Consider the following 23,625-nt stretch of genomic DNA (forward strand, 5'->3'; position numbering starts at 1 on the left):
GATATATGGACTTAATGTCGCAACAGAGGCGCCATGGCAGTAATGGGCAAGTCGCAATGGGTATTGTGATGTGATCGTGACATGATATCGGAATCGTGAACGCGGTGTGGATGCCATGACATTCTTTGTCTGCTATTCAGTTTTGACCTCAGTGCGACTTCTCTTAGATTGATTAGTAATTGGAAACTAATGGATGTGTTACTGTATATCCAGCGTGCTCATACAGCATACGCGATTAACCGGGACTACAGTATTTGGAACAAGGAACTTCCGCTGTGGCGCTTTACCCAATCAGAGTGTCGATTCTCACTTTTCACCCAATCGCGGCCCAAACTGTTCGGGGGTTTAGCCAATCACGGGTCTGAGAGCTGTTCAAGCCAGCAGCGCCAGGTGGATCGGCTTGTTTACTGTAAATGAGAATCTATTTTTAAAATGCTTTACTTATTTGCACTACAACTACATCGGTTTATTTTTTAAACGTCTTTACTGATTCACAATGTCCCGTACTCGAAATAAATACATTTTTTTATTTGCAATATAACTGTCTCCGCTGCTTTCTGTAACGAATAAATGGTATTTGAACAATTTTAATCGTATATTTAAGGTAGGGGAAACACCTTCTGCTTTGTGCTTCAAAAATTAATTGACATGTAAAGTCTATGATCATTATATTATTATGCTCGTGCTTTTACATTTTGTTTTTTATTGTTAAATTATATCGATCTTGAAACTAATACTAAAAATGTGAATATGGGCTCTCGTGTTGTATCAGCGGTAATTTGGAAACTGGTGTCTCTTCACCAATGAAAGGAGTACATAAGCAATACATTTTCGAGAACATGGTTAAAAATTAAAAGAAAACATCTAACCCAATGTTCTAACATAGTAACTCCCCCTAAATGTAAGACTGTTGATTCGCGTAAAGGCTGCAAAGTCTGGGGTGAACTGATCAAAAGATCACAACTGAAAGATCTGGTGGTCGTGACTTTGCTGTTTTGCCAGGAAAATAAGGCGCTATATTGAAATATATTGAAACATCCACCCCACCCGACCAGACAGACTCGGAAAACAAATTGCCCCCATTGTTTTCATCACAATCAGGAGTTCAAGTACAGAGTTTGTTGGTACCTGTAAACCTCCTTGTGGATAGTCACGTGATTACCCGAAAAACCAAGGCGCTATATCTCGGAAACGAAAGCAGCACAAACGCAGCACTAATGATTACGGTTAGTTTAATCGTTTGTGCTGTTCGACGGGCGGGTGGACAACTTCATGGAGCAGGACAAGCAAACATGTCTGTGTCATTGTATTGCAGACTGCAGAAGACTCGACTACACCCGCAACTCTTCTGATTAGGGTTAGTGATATTCGTGACAAATTTAATTTTCCTGCTCACACACAAACGCACAGAAGACACTGATATTAAATACAAAATCCACCGCCGCCCCCCATCCGTGCAAACAGAGGATCACAATGCAGAACTGTTACTCTCGCACCGGTAACAGACGCTTGAACTCGGCAGACGGGGTCACCGGAGGTCAAAGTCACCGTGCATGGTCACATGATCACCGGAAAAACAAGGCGCTATATCCCGGGAATGAAAGCGGCACAAACGCTACTTTCAACGGCACAACCGTAGCACTAACGATTGAGACCGGTCCGGTTCCCCAACAACGTTGTAGCGGAGCTGGGCAAGGTCACCCCCTGAAAAAGAAGACGTTATATCTAAGGAACGGAAACAGCTGGGAAGTTACTTTCAACGGCACAAACCGCCACAAATGCAGCACAAACGAATGAGGTGGGTTTCATCGTTTGTGCTGTCTGTAGGGGGGCAACTTCACGGAGCTCCTTAAGCTTTGATCACAAATTCCCCCTTCTTTCGGCGCTTGACTACATTCTTTTCAATTTCTCTCCATTTCCAGGTTTCAGCTTGTTTTCACACCCCTGCCTTCATTTGGACACCCTTTCTCACCTGTGCGCCCGTTCTGTCCTGCTCTGTCCTTGCTCTCCTGTCCTATATCCTCTCTCCCTCACCCTTGAAGAAGGCTGCCTTAGTACATTCGCTGCTGTCTTGATGTCACCAAGGCACCACCGAGCTGGAACCCAACTTCTTTTTCTAGAACTGCAGGTTTTTTAGAGTAAACAAATCTATTCTAGAGAGCACACAGTTTGATTTATTTTTGTCCACCCTCTGAAATAAGAAAGTCTATGAACATTTAGGACAACATTTTAGACAAACATTAAAATGCAGGGGAAATGTCCAAAACAACGCCTTAAATCTGTCAATGCAATAGTTAACTTTTCCAGCCCTAAGTGTTGGACTTTTGAAAAGGGGCTTTCAAAAACTTTCCTTTTTAATTAACAGGCAGTAGAAGAGTAAAATAACGTTCAGCTTATGGGAATTTTGTTAACAGGACCTGTAAGAATGGCAAATTATAGCTAGCACATTGTAATTTGTTGTAATAAATGTGATTGCTATGGAAGAACATAATCTTTGTAAATGAGCCAGCTGGTGGCCTGCAACAGTGGCAACTTCCCACTCCCCAAGAGCCCCCTGCAGTGAAAGCTGCGCAGAGGATGGACTGTTCTTGCAGTGGTTTCCATGGCCAGGCTACCGGTGTCCTGCGCTTGGAAGGAGGGGGACAGTATCTTCCTAAGATGAAAGAAGAAGGCGAGCTCTTCTCCCGTTGCCCCCGGTCGGTGCTGACGGCGATCACTGAAGACCCGAGGAGTTCTGGCCAGTCCGGACTCGGAGGAGCAGAGTGGCGTTGGGCGTCAGGCCGCACTGCTGCAGGGTCTGGGACTCGTCGCCGTACTGCCTCTGGGGAAAGGCGCTGATGATGTCATACTCTGGGCAGTCTTCTCCCCTGTCGGAACAGAACGGCATTGCTTCGGACCTTATTCGTTTTTACGTTTATTGTAATTAAAAATAATAGTTCAGGGGGGTAGCTGCGTCAGCATGCTTAGGCTGCAAAGGAACAAGTCTGCCCTGTCTTTCTCACACCTGAAGAAGGCTCCACGGCCGAAACGTTGTGTTTTCTTTCTTTTCTTTTAAACCTATTACTTGTTCCATTAAAAATAATAACCAAGTAACCACTAAAATAAATCAGAGAAGTGGATGCTTCAATGGTTGTTAAACTAAATTCATAAATGAGCAGCACAATAGGTCAGTAAAGTCCACCTTCACACAAGAGCGGAGGAAGCGCACTGGACAGTGGGCGGAGGAGATGGCTGGCTTTGCTTCAATACCTCTCGAAGAACAGCAAGTTGTAAAGAACACGTTCACTGCCATGCAGAGAGAGGAGTGACCAAGGGTGCAGACGTGCAGAAGTGGTGGTGGGGTGGCGGTGTTAAGCAAAAAGCCATATGCGAGGGAGAGAAGGGTCACCTACCGTATCCGTAGTGTTTCAGGAGAGGAAATGAGATCGGGAGTGATTGCTGATTACTGGTAGCCGCGTGTGATTGAACTTGGTTGTTGTCATATCTCCAGAACTCTCCTTGTAAACTCCATAAAGACTTTCCAAAGTGCTATTATGATTACATTATCGATAATGATAAATGCAGTATTCTCACTTTGGGTTTATTAGAGGGATGTTTGGGTATATAAAGGGCTTTCGCAGTGTTTGGTAGTAGTTTGGGGAGGTAGCTTGTTGAAAAGACCTTTGTGGTCTCCTGCACTGTTGGGTAACACCTCTCTAAAACTGTACGTGTTCCGATCTCTAGAGGTAAATTATGATGGTAATTCTGTTATTGGATTCCCTTGAGTTTTATGAGCTCAGTCCCTGGTTGTGTTACACTGCCCTTTATGTAGCTCACATACATAATATCTCAAACATAGATTCCTTTTTCTATGTTGCAACTGATACACATATAGTAGCTGCTGCATTCATTTAGAAATGTCCAAATATTGTTAGCAGATTCCTGCAACATTTGACACACTCATTAAATTCTCACCTACCCTAGGATGTAAATGACTCAGATCTATCTTTATAACCATCTGTCAATGTTACATTAATAGCCCATGACCATCTTACTGCCTATAACAATAATAATAGCGTCCATGACATTATTATAACCAATTCATTTTGGCTGACACTTTCTATCTAAATATATATATATATGCAACCATGTATACAGCCAGGTATTTTACTGGAACAAGACAGCAACCCAAAATCTCCCAGTTACTGGTCCAGAACACCTCATGACTGCTTCCTACAGCTGCACTCATAGTCCCTACCAACACTATTTCCAGCAGTTCGGCTACTTATGCTTTTAATACGGTTATGTGGCCTGGGTTTGAAACATGACGGAAATCAACACAACCAAAGGAACTGGCCTGTTTTTAAATTTCACATGTCCCATACAGAGTGGAGAGTAAAGCATGCAGATGTGCCTTTATGATTTTGAGCATCTGGCTACAGTGGCAGCCCCACACAGGCAACCTACCTGTGTGTGTTGAGGTACTGGCGGAGCTGCCCGATGGTTTCTGAGAAGAGCATTTTGACGATGAATGTCTGTTCGCCATCTTCGGACTTCACCCGCAGCGTGGAAATGTTCTGTGGGGTGGGAGGGCGGTTTGCCACACTCATTTCTAACCTGTAGATCAGGCAGGAATTTGTGGGAGGAAAGTTCAGACAGCATTACACACTGATAAGGATTTATGTTAAATATTGTATAAGTGAACTGGGTGCAGCACGGTGGCACAGTGGTTAGCTACACTGCTGGGCCTCTGGGTTCAATTTCTGGGGTGCTATCTGTGCAGAGTTTGTATGTTCTTCCCATGTTCAGTCAGTTTCCTCCAGGTGCTCAGGTTTCCTCCCAGTCCAAGGAGATACTTGTAGGTTAATTGGCTTCTGGGAAAATTGGCCATGGTGTGAGTTTGTGTCTCCATGTGCCCTGTGGTAGGCTAGTGTGTAGGCTGCATTGTGCCTGTTGCTGGGATAAACTCGAATTGGATGAAATGGTTAAGAAAACGAATGGGTGGACAAGGGTGTCGGTTCTACCCTTACTTTTTTTCAGGGGCTGAACTGAGCAGGACCCAGGACTCCCACGGTGTTCACCCAGCAAAGCAAAAGCTCAGCTTGAGGCCTGCCAGTGTCTGTCACCAGTGTTGCACGTCTGACTGTGCTGGTCAGGTTTACATTAACCTGAACTTTTTACACAACCGCACCCCCTGTGTTTTTTTGTCCCGCCCCTTTGATCCAGTGTTGTGTTGGGAGACCCATCAGTTCTCTGCATCAAGCCTACAGGTGCAGTAGCGACAGTGGTCCCATAAGATTGGTGGCATTAAAAAAATGCATGTTTCCTTCATCCTCACCTTGCTTCAGCTACATTTGCTGCAGTGAGCTGAGCTGTGAACGACACCTTGCGATTCCCAGTTTGAAAGGGGAACAGGGGATGGTGTGAAAAACACGCTCTGCCGAACTGAAATTCATCGACTGTCAATTTCCCCACCACAGATAAGTTGGTGACCGAGTCAGCATGTTCAGCTACACTGTTCCAGGCCTTCGGCTTGATAAAATGCCAATGATATTTCGAGAGTGTTTCTCAGCGCGTTTGTACCTCTGTTTCATGGCCTGTAGAGCTGGCGTCTCTATGAGGACTACGCTGCGGCTCTGGGTGCTGGAGGTCCCCTGGTGCGAGGACAGAGGAGAGAGCAAAAACCGAGATGGTCAGGCCAGCTTCATCCCGAGAGTATCCTGTCTGCAGGGTTAGCTCAGCTGGCTAAGTGGAATGAATTTAGAATGCATGAGGTTTGTGCAGCTGCAGTGTGTGAAATCTTGTTGGGTAAACTTCACCCTGTGAATCAGTGATAAACACTGATGTTGTGTTATTTTATACTGACAGTATATGTTACAGCAAATATTCTGAATAACAAGCAGCAGAGAAACAGGAGAGAAAGAAATGAGGAATATTTTAGTTAAGATTCAGATTCTGGTACCAAGGACTTGCCTTACCTCCAGGTTTTCCCTGATAGATCCCCGGATGTCTATGACTTTGCCTTCCTTGATGACAGCCTTGGGCAACCTATTTAAAAACTGCTCAACAGACAGTTTAGGACCTGGGAGAAGCAAAGAAGCCAGTTTCACAGCCCCTTCCAGCACAGTGCACTCAGTTTGTATGCACAGAATCGGCTTAGATCACTGAAGATACTTCAAGTTGACAAATTGAACAGTGTGCAGTGTAACTGTTCCTCAGTGCTTTGGCCACAGTGTGAGAGAGAATATTTAATGACACCTTACTTTATGACAAGTTGCTTAGCATAAGGTTTAGTGAATAAATAGTGACATATTTTTAACAAAAATGGGTTTTGTTAAATATCTTAAATATACATAATATAAACAAATAATAATTGTAATTAACAAATAATAATTATTATTACATCTAAATATATCTTTGTCTTTAAGTTGAAAAAATAACAAAAGAACTATAATCCATCACAGTGCCTTGAAACACTCTTCCCATGTGACTTTTATGTCACTGTGATGTCACTGTGATGTCACAGACCTGGCAGCTGGCTCGTCACTTGTGAAGCCTCAGCCTTGTTAGTTAGTGGGATTCCTCCTACAGCCTGCCCCTCGCCAGGGAACTCTGTCCACCGTTGTCTCTCTCTGAATACCTCTGATCGCTTGTCAAACACCTTAACACACATACAGTAGATAAAAACAAGATAACTTTGGTTCAGAATTCCCTGAATGTATATATAACTGTTAACTGCTACTTGGATTTGTGGTTTGAATGTGTTGTCATATCAGTTATCACAATGGGTATTTGTTAACAGTGGTAGCTTTGCCCAATTTTGGATCGCCATAATATCAGTATACTGCATGTTTCTCAATGTTATGGGAATGTACAGTAAATAAAACTTGGATGGATGATAGCCAGTAGGTGTCACTGTGGTTGTACTGCACAGATGGAAGACAGTATAAGGACTGCAATCTAAGTAGACATGGAATTAAGTCAATGAACACTCACTCACTCTTGAATCGTGTGTAATATGTTTGGAGATATTTTTGTGTAGGCTAACAAGAGTGAACTACCTACATATTACCAAAAATATTTTAAATTTGCTCTGAAACACAAAAGAAAACTTGGAATTCTCCACAGCACCTTAAGCATCTGCTTTTGACTGTGTTTTTTAGGGCAAATTTAACATGAGTATGTAAACTGAAACCCACAATATAATTAACAAGAAATGATTAAGATGAACTTAGCCTTGGCTGTCTTTCATTTGAGCATTAACTGATTATTGGTGTACCACAGTATTTAAGAGCTACTACAACATCTTTTGAAGTGGTTGTTCAGACTGAGTAAGGTTTTTCAATTAAATTAGTAGACATAGGGAAGATGCTGCTTACTGTCCTGCTTAGGTGTCATTCAGGTTTTTCATCTTCCATTAGTACCACAGTGTGGACAAGATGTAATTCTACAAGCTTTCTAGTTCACTGCTACTCACCACTGATTTCAAACGCCTTTCATTTGATGCATTTGTACCTTACTCACATCAGGCATTGACCTCTCCAGTTTCTCAGTTCACATCATGTTTTACATGTTTTACCAGAATATTGCAGTCTGCTCACATCCTGTTCCTGCAGTCTGCTCACAACCTGTTTCAGATTACTGCAGTCTGTAATTTTACCATACTTTTTTTGTGTTATACTCCACTTTACAGTGCTTTTATCATGGTATTCCACAGCAAAGTTTTAGCAGGTTCTAATTATCAAATAGGAAATGACTTAGAGACCTAATTAAGTCAGAGTTAGGTAAGAATGTATTCTTCTTGTGAAGACAGGATGGGTGAAGATCTGTCAAAAGCGTTATTGTTCTCTTATCTCTTGCTGTCTTCCTGTTTAGAGATACTCAGGCCACCTACTGTACTAAACTTCAGTATTTCCATTACAGACAGATTTGACATCATGTAAGGAAATCCATTTAATGGTATATTATTTTTAACTTAAGGGGAAACTAATCTGCTATGATTAGAAGCAAGATGTGGAGTCGGAACTATTTATTTTTAGTACCTCCAGTATTTCACAATGCCCAAAATGTTAATTTACTGTAAAGACTCTGAAATTACTGCACCTTAATTTTTAGAAACACTTGTAAGACCATAGTAAATTTGTTTTCCCATAATTTCAAGATTTCTAACACACTGTTTTATGACAATTTAGGGAATTCTTATAAAGGGGGAAATAAAAAGATGCAAGGCTATCATTCATCAAAATGAAGGCTCCTGCACTATTAAACTGTATGCAGTCTATTCTGGAGCGCACTGGGTGACCCCTCCAGTGACTAACATATCAGGAAGCTTTAACGTACCTCAAAGGGCACGCCTTCAGGGAATCTCTTCTGAAGCTCCGATGGAAAGTATCCATCCATCAGGTCCTGCACACATTGCTAAAATCACAGGGGCAGACAAAGGCGTTAAGCTGCCTCTGGAATTTGTGCAAGAGCACCTCCAGCCCAGCTTCAGCACCTGGGGCAGTTAAATCTGCAGTCCCCTCCACCAGCAGCTCTACTAAAAGAGTTTAACAGTGTAATCAAAGTCATTCTGCAAACAGGGCTAATGGAAAAAAAAAATGTTTTTAGAAAGCCCTGTGCTACTTCCTTTCTAAGCTGTCTTATAATTTTTATTTTTTTTTACCTGAAAGAAGGTTGCCTTCCCTTCTTAAAGCTGTCTTTGTGCTTGTTTAGCCTGAAGTCTGGATGTAGGAGGGCAGGGGCACCATACAGCTGTGCAGTGTGCGGTGTCTTACCCGTGTGCTGGCGTCCTCGTAGGGGCGGAAGGGGCCGTTGAACATGACGATCCCGTTCTTGAAGAGGTGGAGGGGGAGGGGGGTGTGGCGCGCCAGCCGCGCTCCCCCCGCGGTGCGCTCCACGTGCGACTCCCCCTCCCCAGCCAGGACATTCAGGTCCTTGATGTTCTCCAGGACGAGGTCAAAGTTCACGTGGAAATCCTGCACCACCGAGAGACCTAACACAAGACACAGAAAACACGGAATCGCCAGCATTGTTAAACACAAAATAAAGGCGTGTGGCATTAAAAAACAGGCCTTTGAAGGTTATATAATAAGGTTCCATATAAGGTAATAATACTCTATCAATAGCTATTATGTGCTGCTGAAATTTCATGGTACCACATGCAAGGAAAGTGGACAGATGTGAGATGCACTTGATTGTTTGCTGGACAATTTACCTTGTGAATATACTTTGAATTAAAAGTATTTAAGAGATGGAACAGCAAGGACCAAAGTGTTCAGTCTTATACAGTTTAATTATGTCTGTTAGTGAAACAACTTGTAGTTGGAGCACCTGTATTTGAGCTAGGTACATGGCAATTGCATTCAAAATTGAATGCAGGCCAGTGGAAGGCCGGTGCATAACTCCTCAGCTGAATGACACCTGCCATGGCCAGCTAGCAATTTCAGACCGCAGAAAGACAGAATACAGTACCTGGATGCCACTGGGTCTGCCTGTCGTGGGTATGAACTGCGCTGTGTTCTTCCCTCTCTCCAACCCACACCATCCCGTAGTCATTAAAGAACCTCTGCCAAGTCAGAGGGGAAAACGAGTTGGTTTTCTCATAACTACTGATGTCAACATTCTCACACTATCACAAACCCCTACTCGCAGATGTGTGTTGAGGGAGCTTATGGGTGTAACTCTCACAAGAACGTAAGACCTGTTTTATGTTTGTTTTTTTCAAGCAGGATCCTAGAATCTCATCCAGTATTTTCTGGAAGGAAGCCAGGGCATCATTTTCTATCATGTGGGTGGGTGGCTTGTTCCATGCTCTTCCAACCCTTTGTGTAGAGATGGGCCTCCTGCTCTTAGTTTTAAATGATGCCCTCTGCAGCAGTGTTTTACCTCTCCAGACAATTTCCACATCTGCGGAAGCTGAAACTTGTCAGTGTCAGTGGAAAGTATTAGCATAGCTAAAAATCTCGAAAACACAGAGCCAGTAAAGATGGAAATATATAGGAACGAGGAGGCAAAGTGGCTAAGAAATCAAACTGATAAGCAACTGCAGAGGTTGGCAGTACTATTACATTTGTGATTTTAGTAATGTAAGAAGTAAGAAGTAAGAAAAAATAAGGCAGGAAATTCTGGGGGGGTGAAAATGAGGAACAGTGAAACCTGTCATTTTTGCATGTTTGCACGTACGGTATTTTCCTAAGCTGAGTACATGCCTTCTCACATATGTTAATGTATATTTGCAAAACCAAAACCAAAACACAAAGGATTCTCAATTTTTATTCTCCCCTGAAATGCAAAGCACTCCCCTTCCCCTCTAGCATTCTACGTCTCCTGAGGAAAGAGATTCCAACAGTGCAGAGGGATTATATTTGTTAGAGGTGGATAATCCTGTTTTTATCACCATGATTCATAAGGTAGCATTGCAGGCCTTTGTGCCTTTTCTTATTGTCCTTTGGGATCCAGCTCTGAAATAATAATAATATAGTTAAGCTAAGGATGCTGTTGAAAGAGGTGTTAGTGGGCCCAGTAGGGGGTGCACACCCTAGAGTCTGTGTGGGTCCTAATGCCCCAGTATAGTGATGGGGACACAATACTGTAAAAAAAAGTGCCGTCCTTCGGATGAGACATAAAACCAAGGTCCTGACTCTCTGTGGTCATTAAAGATCCCTGGGTGTTTCTCAAGAAGAGTAGAGTGTTAACCCTGTTGTCCAGGCCAAATTGTACCTGGCTTTTGCTAATCAGCCTAATATTGCAGCCTAATAATCCCCATGTTTGAATTTGCTTCATCACTCTGTTCTCCTCCCCAGTGAAAGCAGATATGTGGTGAGCGTATTGGTGCACTTGCACTGCTGCTGTTGTACCATTTAGGTGGGGGCTACACATTGGTAGTGGTGCAGGGGTGTCCCCTTTTCCTGTAAAGCACATTGAGTGGATTGTACAGACAAGTGCTATATAAGTATAAATAATATTTATTATTTAATAATATTATTTACAATAATAATTCCATGCAAATCTATACTATTTTTCAACGTAGACAGAAAAATTCAACCACGTGATCTACATCTGCAGATCAGATAGATAAGTGAGAAATTACCTCCCCAATTGAGTTAAGGGATGCCTTTAATTCTGCACCAAGAAATTCAAACACACCTGTGAGCCGTGTGGTGACACGGGTACGTTTATGGTAACACAAGTGATCTCACCTCCATCTCCCAGACTTGGTTTTGCAGCTGAAGGCACCTCTTCTCTAGCTCTTCAGTTGTGTTAGAGTCTGTGATCGGGTCTATTCAAAAAACAAATGGGATAATTAAAGGTGTCAGCTCCTGGTGCATAAAAATAAACTGCAGCTTGATTTGCATTTGTATTCACAGGACAAGCTTCTTCACATTCTGAGGCTCTTTGTGCTGCTTGGTGTGAGAGATTGTGAATCATGCTCTAATGCCATATTGAGCAACTCCCTCAACCTGACATTAGAAATAGGTAGAGGTTAGAGTGAGGAGCTGTGTCAGCGTACAAGCTGCAAAGGAACACACAGGGGTTGCTTCTACACTAGAAATTAGAAGGAAAAAAAATATTTCTCCAGTGTTGCCTTCTACTGCTGGAGATATTATATAATGCCTTACACTGCTGAGGAAAAGATAGTAAATCAGACAGTTACTGAGGTTCCAACCAGTGTAGAGCCTTAGAGGTGAACATAAGGATATTGAAGTCAACATGATGGTAGACCAATGGATGGCCATAAGGCAAATACTCTAGGGAAAGTCAACATGTAGGATCAATGAGTAACACATAACCTGGGGTAAGAAATTATAACTCTCTGAACGAGACAGGCGATTTGATCAAATTAAAACTGTACCTAATGGGTATGTGCTGCTATATCTGAGAGAATTTTAATCCCCAAATTTAGGAGTAAAATGACTAAATCGTGCTTGAATCTGTCCTGATTTGTTTCACACAAAGGAGGAGAGCTTTGGATTTGTTTAAAATGTCCCGAAGTTCAAAAACACAAAATGGATCAATTGTAAATACGTGCTCTGTGGTGCCTGTGCTCTATTTCCTGCCCTACATGCATGTTACACACCCCATTTTAAATAAGCTGTGGAATTCCCCTCAGTAAAAAAAAAACAATGTTGATCTAAGGAACTTGCTTGAGAGACGAAGATAGAAAAAGAGAGTTATACGGAAATAATGAAACAAACTTCATGATCTGACATCCTTCCCTTGTAACATTTTCACCTGCTACTCATTAGTAGACCCAGGAACAAAAAAATGTATTTATTCAGAAGCTTTCATTATTTTCATGTCTTTTTATTTTTTCTCTAATAGTAATATTATACTATAATTTTATTTTGGTTTATTTTATAATGATATTTTGAGGAAAAAATACCTTTAGAATTCTGAAGAATTTTGACCTTCTCCTTGAGAACCACAATCAATTTCTCCTGTTCGGTGAGGGTACAAAAATATAGACAAAAGAGGATATTTAATCTTAATCACAGTTACACAGGATTTATACTGGCCAGACCTTTCATTCAAGTGATGCTTAGTGACATATTTTCAGCATGTGGTAAAATTATCAGTCAACGATAGATCATTTTTTAGGTGTATGCACAGTATCCACTAAATCTACAGTGTTTATCATTCCAGCTACTCATTTATGCTGCTGAGGGGTGATGGTCAGCACTGCTGCCTCACAAATCTTGAGTCTTGCATTTGATTCTGGACTGGTGTGTCTGTGTGGGTGGAGTTTGCATGTTCCCCCGTGAGGTTTTTCTACTGCATGTGTGCAGGTATGTGCTATGTAACATATAATGTTCGTATATAATGTGAATCCTTAAAACTCTGAATTTCTTAGACTTGGTATTTCCCATTGAATTACTGATTTCAAGTTGAATACATGTGACCAGCCAAACTGCTCTGTTAAAAGTTCATTCTCAGTATTGAGCTATTAAATCATACTGGGAAGCCCTGAAGGTCAGCATTAACTTAGCCAACCATTTTCCTCTCACATTTTGCTCAGTTTCTCGAGCCACAGAACCCTCTTCTGCTTTACGTTCTGGACAAGAAGTGAAAGCGAGGTCCTATTACAAGAGGCTTAGAGCAGTTATTGAAAATAATCAGATAAGAGATCAGCTGTGCAGATATTATTATTAATAATTCAAATTAGTAATTATATATGCATGTGCATGTTCACTTATTTGGATGTTATCTGTGTATGCAACAGCTAATTTGCATAAACACAATAAATGGAAATTCTTAACTGGTTCGGGAGGGATAACAACAGATAAGCCCATCTCAGCCAACCCAACTGTTCTAATTCACAATCATTATTGACATTCGCTATAATATACTGAAGGATGTTTGCACACACCTCTTCTTACAGTTTTGCATCCATTCTTTCTCCACCCACCCACCCCTTTCCAGCTACCTGTTGGCTAACTTCTCTCTCTGATTGGGAGTCGAGCCTCCTTCAGAACCCAAAAAATTATACTTCAAGACTCAGTACCCATTCACATTCGTGAACTCTCATTTACAAGCCAGGATTCACCTTTTGTTGGATTTCCTGGGCTTGAGACTTCAGCTTGAGTTCCTGCTGGGTCAGTTTATGCATCATGGAGGACATGAGTTCAAAATCACTGGGTCCAGAGCCTGAGAATGGAGACCACTGCCTTCATCAGAGAGCACAGACAGCCAGTTCTGAGGTGGATCTACAAGTGGCTCTATCTTACTTTATTTTCATTTTTTACAGCAGTAAACATCTAGAAACATTTCTGATATCAAGGGCACAGCTACAGATTTAAACAAAAATCTCATTATCAGATACAGAACTATGATTAAATTAAATTTAAAATGAGGAGCTGTATGTGAACAGCTTGTTGTTGAAATATTTAGGTTCAGTGTTCACTACCAAAGAACTCCCCCACACTTCCTGTTAGTATTTATCTTTTGCTCTCTTCGTTGAAAACCACATTATTCAGAACCATACTACATCTCTGCAGTGAACAATCACACTACATAATACCTTATTGAACCCATTTAAAAGCTGTGGGGGTGTAGAAAAAGCTACTCAGCCATGCTGTTGAAACAGATACCTTGATGTCTTTCAAGAACCTTTGGCCAAGACATATATATATTTTTTTAATAATTGTGTTTTAAAATAAAAAAGGTTAAGCTCTAATATAATTCCCAACTAATCAAACATCATCATGCATTGTCAGATTTTCTGTATATTTAATGATGACAAATGCACTTTTAGATGTAAAGTAGGAAAACTTGGCAGAGCACCGAATGTTAATGCAAGATCTTTCTTACAATGCAACTGTTGCAACGTTCAAGGTACAGAAAGGGTGGACAAAATACTAAGAACCCCTGACTTGAGTGCACTTCGCAGACTAACCCTATATCATTCTTCCAGCAGGATCTTGTGCAGTGGAGGCTGCAATGAGAGCACTGGTGTGTGGGACTGAACTGCATGTTGCACCAGTTTCTTAGGTTTTCAATGGAATTGATATCTGGAGGTTTCTAAGGCCAGAAAAGGTTCATCCCTCCACCTGCACACATTCACCACAGCCAGCTCCATGTGACCAGGGTGGGCTCATACATTGGCCAGTGAGAGAGTAATAACCCTGGAAGCGCAGTGGGAAGAAAATTCACCATCGGTGCTGCTCTTTTTCAAGGCGCCTTTTGAGCTGACCAATGAAAAGCCATCGGACACCACAACTGCAGGTCCCACTCGGTCAGCACTGAGGATGTCATTCAGCAAGGCCTCTTCATGTTCTAGTGAGTACAAGAACACAGTTGTCTTGTCACTTTCCTTGTCTCTCTACAGATCAGATTAGCAGCTCTGAGTCAATCCAGTCAGTATTGCAAAAGAAGGCATGAAACTCCAGTCAAAACAAAGAGGTAAGACTGGCCATAAGATTATTTATAATAATACAGTAGTATTTAATGTTTAAAATTAAGTCCGGCAAGCAGAACCCAGAACAGAAACAGAAACTTTTTCTAAATCAAAACTGTTACAAGTGAAGGACAAACACAATCAAGAAAGACTCAGTAGGAAAACCACACCATAACGACATGCAGCTACTGTATATCAAAAGCTAAGCCCCACTCTGTCTCATATACTGTAGCAGCAACGTTGAAGAAATTATGTATTCTTCATCACCAGAACCTTCTCCAAATACACTCCTCTGGACAGATAGGGTTCATGAAGGAGGGGCCCCATTCCTGCTCATCAAGGAAGGGGCAATTTAGGGCTGCCAAGAAGCCCGCCAGCATGTATTTGAGAGGTGGTTGGAAACTAGAGTACCCCAAAAAACCCAAGTGAACATGGCAAGGGCATACAAAGTCCGCACAGAAGGTACCCCCAGCCCAGAACCCAATAAAGGATACTGCAGAGTTGCAAGACAGCATATTAACTGCCATATCACTATGCTGTCCACACTGCACTGTAGAAAATGTATGCAATAAGAACAATTCTTTTTTAAATAATTAAAATACTATGGAAGCAGTCAGTGTATGAGCTGTTTTTCATATTAGGTCTATCTCAAAAACTGATATGAAAAAAAAGCATTTGCTATAATTAGTCCTGTGTTTCTCAATCTTACACTGATCTTGCAAATCGATGTGTAAAGCTGTGAAAGATACTGCGATGAAAAGGGTACTGTAGGTTTTTCCTATCATGACAAAACCTGTTATGTGTTAGTTTACACACAGCAGAATGATGCATTCAATTTGTACCACTTTGTAGTAAATGCAGGAAGATGTGGGACTACTTGCCTGTATAGGGAGTTTTTTTAAATGGCACTGCTCTTCTTCTGTGGGAACACAAGTTAACAGAAATTAAAAACAGCACACAAACACACAGCTAACACCAAATATCACTAATAAAAGAAACAGCAGTAAAATTATACACCACTGATACAATCAAAGACAGATGTCTTCTTTATAGCAACTTAGTTTGTTTTACAGAAATGTTTTGTTAAGGTTAGTACATTGATAAACAGTAAATTGAAATAACAGATGTACAGTAGCAGTTGTGCAATATTTCAAGAAAACATCTGTGACAGCAAAGTATAATTATATTAATCTGTTTTTTATTTACCCATTGTTCTGTGACTCAGGTAGAGGTGTTCTTCTGTTCTTTCTCAGTGTAGAGAGAGGAGAGCTCATCTTTCAGAGTTGGAGAAAACAAATACACACAAAATCACTCTGTGAGCACAACAGATTTCAGAGATGCTGCTGTCAAATAAATACAGCCTATCTGAACATTTGTTCTCTAATTTACAGATTCCCCATAGGCCCAAAGCCTGTTACAGCTTTGCTCAAACCAAACTCTCATTTACACAATTGAATCCCAATTATCTGACTCCTAAAGTTGTCTTGAAGATGGGATTAACTTGAAATGTCTGACTGTTTTAAGATCTTGAACATGTTTGGGTTAAGAACATAAGAAAAAATAAATTCAAAACTTTCAACTTGTTTTAGCAGTTTTGTAGTTAAGACTTCATTACTTAATTAAGTAATTAAGGTCATCAGGAATGAACCAACTGCAGTTTGTGTTTCCAGATCCATTATTAGGAATCCCAACTAAATACCTCTGTTCATTATGAACGTTTAACTACTGAGTATGTCTATTATTCTCTTATTCATCACATTATCTCACTCATCTGTTAATTATTACACTCACCTTATAGTGTGAACTAAATCTCTCATTTTAAAAGTTAATGCAAGAGCATGCTTATACACTATAGCTTTATATGCTTGGCCAAATCAGGTGCCTGTTCACAGTTCTAGCGATTATGTCATATTTTTTATTATTTTGGGTAAGTCACTTTGGATAAAAGCGACGTATATCAATATAGGTTATAATTCCGGATATTCACATAATGACACAATATCTAAAGACATTTATATGTCTGAGTGACCCGTTGGAGAAGGAGAGCACCAATATTACTATGTGACTGTTATGCAAATGAAATACACACATCAATTCATAGCGCAGAATAAATGTTACATTTGAAAAAGGCGAAACTAATTTTTATACTATTGAGGATCAGAGAGATCGCGCTTTACAAGTATTATTTTTCAAATACAAAAAAACAGCGTTTGTTACCGTTTTTTTTAGACAACAGTGCACATCATTTGTCAGCAGTACTTTCATATCAGAATTACCTCTCCTGGTTTTGCGAGTTCGTTTCCAGGCGGAATTGTTTGGTGTCGGTTGCCATTGGCAATCCAGGCTGTGGTTTGCGATTGGCCGAAGCGCACTGATGTCTGACCTCAACACTGCCGCCCGAAGACTTGTGGGATACTGGGAGAGTTCAATGGGAAAAGAACTAGATAAGCGCAATTTTGCTCATTGTATTTCTTTTTTTAGAACTGGATCACGTACAACATGCATAGAACCCTCAACCTCTTTGCTGCAGTCCAAAATGTGTAGAATATAGCCAGAAGGTTACATGTGTTGTGTTCTATTAAATCAAAATGCAGTAAAACTACACCACCGATAATAATAATAATAATAATAATAATAATAATAATAATAATAATACAAGCATTATCCTTTATTACTTTGCAAAATACATATTACATTTTCTGTAATAGAATAAACATTACATTTCAGCCTCCGGTTGACGGTTTAGGCTCCGGCTCCCCCGCGACCCTAAAGGCTAAGAAAATGACGATGATAATTGATTGATTGAGTGATAATATTTCCAATAATTTACTACATTTCATGTTCCTTGATTGACCACATCTTGCTCCGACCACGCCACCTTAACAATATCTTGAGCGACAGAAGTTTTCTGGAGAAATCTTTCTGTCTTCCTTTATGGTTGGACTGATTCCCTTAAAATGTCCTAATTTGTCTCATGAAGAAAACTTTTTGATTAATTCAAATTTGACAGGAACGGGAAGAGTGCAATAGCAGATAGCTTCTGCCGTAAAATACACTAAAAGCAGCCAGCTAAAGACTCACACAGCCCTTCGCTCCGTCACGCTAGCAAGAACATGAACACTTCTGAGAAGTCACACACAAGATAGGTTCATCTCGATGCACGAAGCTTCAAAGAATTCAAACACTAGCAGGCAGTGCATTTATTGTGGCAAAAATGTGTTGTGAGCGTTTACACTTCTGACGCCTTTTCCTCCACACTCAGGTGCATGTCTTCCACTAAGATAAAATCATGCACAGAAGTGAGCAGTTGAGCATGCTGTGGCGTCCTTCGCTAACTGTAGCCTAAGAGGCAAAGTCCTGGTTTAAAAACCACCAACATTACGATCATACGTAATTCTTATGTTTTTTTTAATTGCATTTAGCTGATGTCAGGCAGGGGTGAGTTTCCCGAAAGCATCGTAGCGCTAAGAACATCGTAAACTTGCTCTTAAGATCGATCCTTAATTTACGAGTGTTTCCCAAAACCTATCGTAACTAAAGTAGCACGTTAAATCCTTCGTAATCTACGTGCTCCCCGACCCACTCGTTAATCACTGTGCTTCTTAAACTGGCTACCTCTTGCGCCAACCTTAGCGACAGAGATCGCCAGGCAGAGTACAGTCAATTCACGTCATGGGAATTCTCTGGAAATATAGAATACTAAGATTTTATATGAAGGCTTTTGATATTTTGTTGTCCTATATAAGAGGAAATTCGAAAAAAGAACATTTATTTATACAGTAAGGAATTTATTAGTCATCTTGGGTAAATTTCATATTCATAAGTCAAATGTTTTAATAATACTCCCTCTTGTAGTACTTTTGGGGTGGGGTTTAAACTGTATTTAAATTCCATAAAGAACGTGAAACATGTTACATGTATTACAATGTAGCGCCACGCAGAGCGGGTTGAGAACAGCACCTGGGGACTACCGGACTGTATATAGTGGGACGGAGGCTGAGATACAGTCTCTTCCCTTCGTGTGTGTGTTAGTGTAGGTGCACCGCTGTAACCCCTGTCCTTGAGTGTGTACCTTTCCTGAATCGAGTTAATAAATGTGTTGTTCAGCCCCATTCCCTGAGTCCCACGCCTCCTCCATTTCGTACCGCGGTCGATACAATATTTTAAGTTCGAATGCTGTTTTATGTTCTGTCGTGATTGTTGACGGTAGAGCTTACTTGTTTTTAAATTTGATTATAGTTCTTGTATTTTTTGAGTGACACGTGCCAAGCTTAGTAGTTAATTGTTCCAGAGGTCATGTTAATAAGACCAGTTAAAATGGAGTTCCAACACACCCAACAACCTTAAATAACAGTTCCAGCACACCCAACAACCTTAAATAACAACAGTATTTTCTAATGAAACACTGTGATTCTTAACGATGGCAGCGTGACAGAAAATATTGCTTTCAATCAAAGACGTTGTACAGGATGCATACACTGTCCACGCAGTTAAACTTGGTTTTCTTTTACAGCATGTCAGTCATTTTTTTTCGAAAAAATTATTTATTTTATTTATCTGCGAATTCTACGGCACAAATTCCTCACAGGAGTAGTTTTGTGTTCAGAACAAGCAGTCTTTAAAAAAATTAACAGGCATGGTCAGCACCTCAAAAAGACTAAGCCTGGCAGAACACATTTCTCGGTGCTTTTGCAATTTTACATTGCTCAGCACTTCACTAAGTGGACAGATGTTTGTCTTTATACCGTATTTGCATCCTTCCATGCTTCCATCATCACCTCAATAAAAACGTTTCAGTTTTTATTTCTGCTTTTTTTACACGTGCTAGCAAAATAAGCGACTGAGCGCTCAAACCTGTGAGATCACGTCACACGATACACCCTTCCTGCAGAGCAAAAGCGCTCAGCGGGAAAACAGATAACAGAACATCATTATTAACAGTCCTCGGAGAGCAGACATCGTTTCACCATGAGCCGACGTTTGGTTTTCTTCGTTTTTGTGTCGTTGATGGTATTATTGGCTGTTGTGGAGGTAAAAATGCTTTAGCCGTGTAGACAGTTAGCCAATATTTGTATTTTCTTTAGAGAAAGTATTTAAATAGTTTTGGTATAGTGTTACTTTACACCTCTGGTATTGTCTAGTTCTGTGGTGCATTTAGAATATAATCCAAAGACTCCGTATGTTAATATGCGTGGTTAGAAATGTGAACAATGTGTTAAGTCAAGTTAAATGTGCCAACATTTACTCCGTGTGCTTCCGTGCACAATCGTGTTTATTCGCCTGCTCAATATCAGCAAATAGCGGGTGTTCCGAGAGCTGGCTCCCTTTTTGTTTCAGAAAAAAACCATCAATATCTATCTGTAACTTCGTGTGATTAACGAGAAACAGGTTCTTGTGTTTCGGATCAAGTGTTGGATTCCACGCAAAGTTACTGCGTGTCTAGCGGTGACTTATTTTACCGTCTTCTCTTTTAATAATAATAATAATAATAATAATAATAATAATAATGAATAAGAATGTCTTTCGGTACATGGCAGCAGCGATTTTTTTCAGATGAACACTATAGAAACATACTTTTCAGTTTGAATTTATCTTGATTTTTTTTACCTTTTACAGGTAACAGCAAATACAAATCATGAAAAACAACCAAACGTATGTATAAATTGATTTCTTGGGTTTTCTCGTCTGTGGTGTTTAGAATTCGTCTTTCCTGCTGCCTGTTTCTGTGGGTGTAAATAGTAGTAAATATATATTTTCTATGCGCCTTTAAAAGATAAAGTCGCAAAGCGTTTGCTACCCGTTGTTTCACGTTTAAATAAATCCCAGAGAAATTTAGTTTAAAAAATAAAATTTACTAACTCGCACTACTTAGAAGCAAATTATTTTAAATTTAAGGAATTTTGAATTATGATTCATAACAGCTTTTCAACTTTTTTTAACAGTTTATTTTTCTCAGCATCCCAATTTAACATTATTTTTTATACTTATTTTTAGATAATCCAAGGTCTGTTGTGAAACTAAAATGTAATATTTGATTAAGAAATAAGGAGCCAGAGTAAAGGAAATGTCCTGTGTTGTATTTATTGAATAAGCAATATATAAACTACAATGTATTTTTTTCCAATTAAATTCAATTTATTTTTATATAGCACCTTTCATAACAAGGTTGCCCCAAGGCGCTTAACAAAGCAAGTGACCATACATGGTGTGAATACAGAACAGAAAAGACCAGAAGACAACAGAGGGGAGGAACCAAAAACTCCTTAGTAAGGAGAAGAAAAAAACCTCTAGGGGTCCAAGGTCAACTGGCTGCCCAACCCCTTTGGGCATGCTAACATTATATAATTAAAAAAAAAGGAAACAATGAATGAGGGTATTAATCCATCAGTGCAAACCAGTGAATTATTAGACTTGGGCTCTGTATATACCAGTGTCATGACAGCAGTGGTACGGATTACGTTTCTCTTCGAAACTTCGGGCGTTTTGAGCCGTAATCAGTTTGTAGCCGTCAGGCTTTGAAGCTTTTTTAGCTCTGAGCTGACCTGGTGTTGAATTTGCCTGTTTGCGTGTGGGCGGAGTAAACGGTAGATGGTCAGCTAATTAAATAATATTAATATTGTTTAATATAGTGTCTTTTTTAAGACGTTCTAGTTCTCTGTTTCATAACAGCTGACAACTTCCAAGTTTTTTTTTAAAAAAAAAACTTTTCACAGTATCTCCATTAACATTATTGTTTTTCATTCTTATTTTCAGAGAACCTCTAGCGAAAAGGTAGGCCTTGTTGTGAAACTAATATTTGGTGAAGGAATATGGAGCCGAAGTGAAGAAAACATCCTGTTTTAATAAGCATTATATTTATTAAATGAATGATTGTTTTAATTCAGTGCACACCAGAGATTGTTACACTCGGACTGTGTTATATATACCGTAGCAGTGTCGTAGAGATACATAGCATACGAATCATAAAAAGTGCTAGAGAGCACTGCTTACTTTCATTTGTGAATGATTTATTTAATTCAGTGCAAACCAGGGAATGTTACCCTTAGACATTGTGTATACTGTATACGAGTGTCGTGTGTCAGTGGCGCTTCTTTGTGGAACACGGGGCGTTATCGATTTATAGTTGTCCGGTTTACTCTATTGATGATTCTTGCCCTTTCATATAGTTTTGTTAGCTCAGTGAAGTTGCTCCCCAGTACTAACAGCACAAACGGTGAAACTCGATTTAGTTAGCGCTGCGTTCGTGCAGCCTTCGTTCCCGAGATACAGCGCCTTATTGTTTCTGGGGCCGTGACCTCACTCGGCCCCCCCCAACGACGGCGCAGGAGAGAATCGAATCGAACCGGTCCGATTCGTCAGTGCTGCGTTTGTGCCCGTCTGTGCCGCTCAAAGTAAAAGTAAAAGTAATCTCGGAAACGAAAGCGGCGCAACCGCTACTTTCAACGGCAGGAACGCAGCACTAACGAATGTGGTGGGTTTCATCGTTTGTGTGCGTGTGTGTTGGTGGGGAGGTTCACTGAGCTTTTGGAGCTCAGCACTTGATGTCTTTTGCTGTTCCGTGACAGCCGACAGGCGCAGCGGACACGCTGGCTGCCCCTCTGATCCTGCAGCTGGCCGGGACTCTCTTTCCTCTGCTGCTGCACAAGCTCTTCTGACGGGCCTGCCTCCCAGGGACCGGCCACTGCCAGACGGAAAAGGATCTGCTTTAGACTCTCTATCTGCCAAATACAGAACCACATCTGCTTAGGAGCACGTATACAAACTTCTGTTGTTTTGTGATGACCTCATTGTACGGGAGTGCTGGTGGAACAGCACAGTGAATGTTTCTAAGGTACCTCTGCATACTAGCGAATTCTTTGCAAATGATAAATTGCATTTCTCTGTGAAGCGGATTGGAATGATATTTTCTTACAACAATAAACGTTTTTTGGCTTGGCACTATATGGTCTCTTGTTCTTTCAGTGATGATCGTGAAGGGTTATGGTTATAAATCAAATTCATTTCTAGAGTGATACCTCAAAGCACTGTGGAATGTGTAGAACAACAAATGAGAAAAAGCAGGTCACAAACAATAAGTATGCAACATTATCACAGTGAAACTACACAGGGTGTCCTCAGGAAGAGCCATGCAGGTATTTCCTCCCACAGTCCAAAGATATACGGGTAGGTTAATTGGCTTCTGGTTAATTGACTGTGGTGTGTGGGCATTTATGTGTGTACCTTCCCTTGTGCCCATTGCTTGCTGGGATAGGCTCCGGCTCCCTGAATTGGATGAGGTGGTTATGGATGTCAGGATGTAATGGTAGGTGAGCCCAGATGATCTGCACACGTCACTGTTCAAAGCGCTGTTTATCCGGCAAATACTTCAAGGGGAAAGAACTGAACAAGGTGAAGCCCATTTTCTGTTTGATTAAGCATTCGTCTGCCAGAAGCAGATGTTGTAGCCATACAGGTGTTCCAAAAATATCCCCAAAGGCACCCAACACAAAAGAAACCAGCGGATTTCTTCAGAATGAACAGGGAACCACAAACCAGAGGACACACCTGGTTCCTGTGCTACGTGTACGTGCATTTCGAACCGAGAGTAGCATGCACTTCCTTACACAAAGACTTGTGGGAGTGTGGAACAAGCTGCCATGCTGTTGGATTTGTTTCATTCAGGAAACAGCTGGATGATACCCTTGGATCTTTAACAGATGGGCCCAATGGTCTGCTCTCATTTGTGACTTCTCCTATGTTCTTACAGCACC

At 40.7% G+C, this 23,625-nt stretch overlaps 1 protein-coding gene and 2 long non-coding RNA genes across 7 annotated transcripts; 2 read left to right on the top strand and 1 right to left on the bottom strand.

Moving 5' to 3' along the window:
- The first annotated feature begins 1,718 nt into the window (after positions 1–1,718).
- On the top strand, positions 1,719–8,768 carry LOC138241807 (uncharacterized). Its single transcript, XR_011191072.1, has 3 exons — positions 1,719–1,798; positions 5,583–5,753; positions 8,695–8,768. It is a non-coding gene; the product is annotated as an uncharacterized lncRNA (long non-coding RNA).
- ubxn11 (UBX domain protein 11) lies at positions 2,152–18,051 on the bottom strand. Of its 5 annotated transcripts, XM_069195579.1 has the most exons (17): positions 17,957–18,051; positions 17,596–17,648; positions 17,152–17,290; positions 16,082–16,149; positions 15,757–15,794; positions 14,632–14,754; positions 13,526–13,626; positions 12,365–12,419; positions 11,181–11,260; positions 9,454–9,547; positions 8,757–8,974; positions 8,320–8,397; positions 6,508–6,640; positions 5,958–6,061; positions 5,563–5,633; positions 4,447–4,596; positions 2,152–2,867 (listed from the first exon to the last, which is right to left on the bottom strand). In XM_069195579.1, exons 4-17 carry the CDS (start codon positions 16,147–16,149, stop codon positions 2,714–2,716), a joined length of 1,467 nt encoding a protein of 488 aa, XP_069051680.1. In that variant the 5' UTR covers positions 17,152–17,290; positions 17,596–17,648; positions 17,957–18,051; the 3' UTR covers positions 2,152–2,713. The 5 variants fall into 5 exon arrangements, with proteins under 5 accessions (XP_069051680.1, XP_069051681.1, XP_069051682.1 ...); XM_069195580.1 differs by lacking the exon at positions 17,596–17,648; XM_069195581.1 differs by lacking the exon at positions 17,152–17,290.
- Positions 18,052–19,738: 1,687 nt separating this feature from the next.
- Positions 19,739–22,816, top strand: LOC107077520 (uncharacterized). The gene is made up of 4 exons (XR_001478545.2): positions 19,739–19,906; positions 20,492–20,527; positions 21,629–21,646; positions 22,441–22,816. It is a non-coding gene; the product is annotated as an uncharacterized lncRNA (long non-coding RNA).
- The last annotated feature ends 809 nt before the right edge of the window (positions 22,817–23,625 follow it).

Source organism: Lepisosteus oculatus, chromosome 11 (genome assembly GCF_040954835.1).
Source record: "Lepisosteus oculatus isolate fLepOcu1 chromosome 11, fLepOcu1.hap2, whole genome shotgun sequence".
Classification (NCBI taxonomy): Eukaryota; Metazoa; Chordata; class Actinopteri; order Semionotiformes; family Lepisosteidae; genus Lepisosteus; species Lepisosteus oculatus.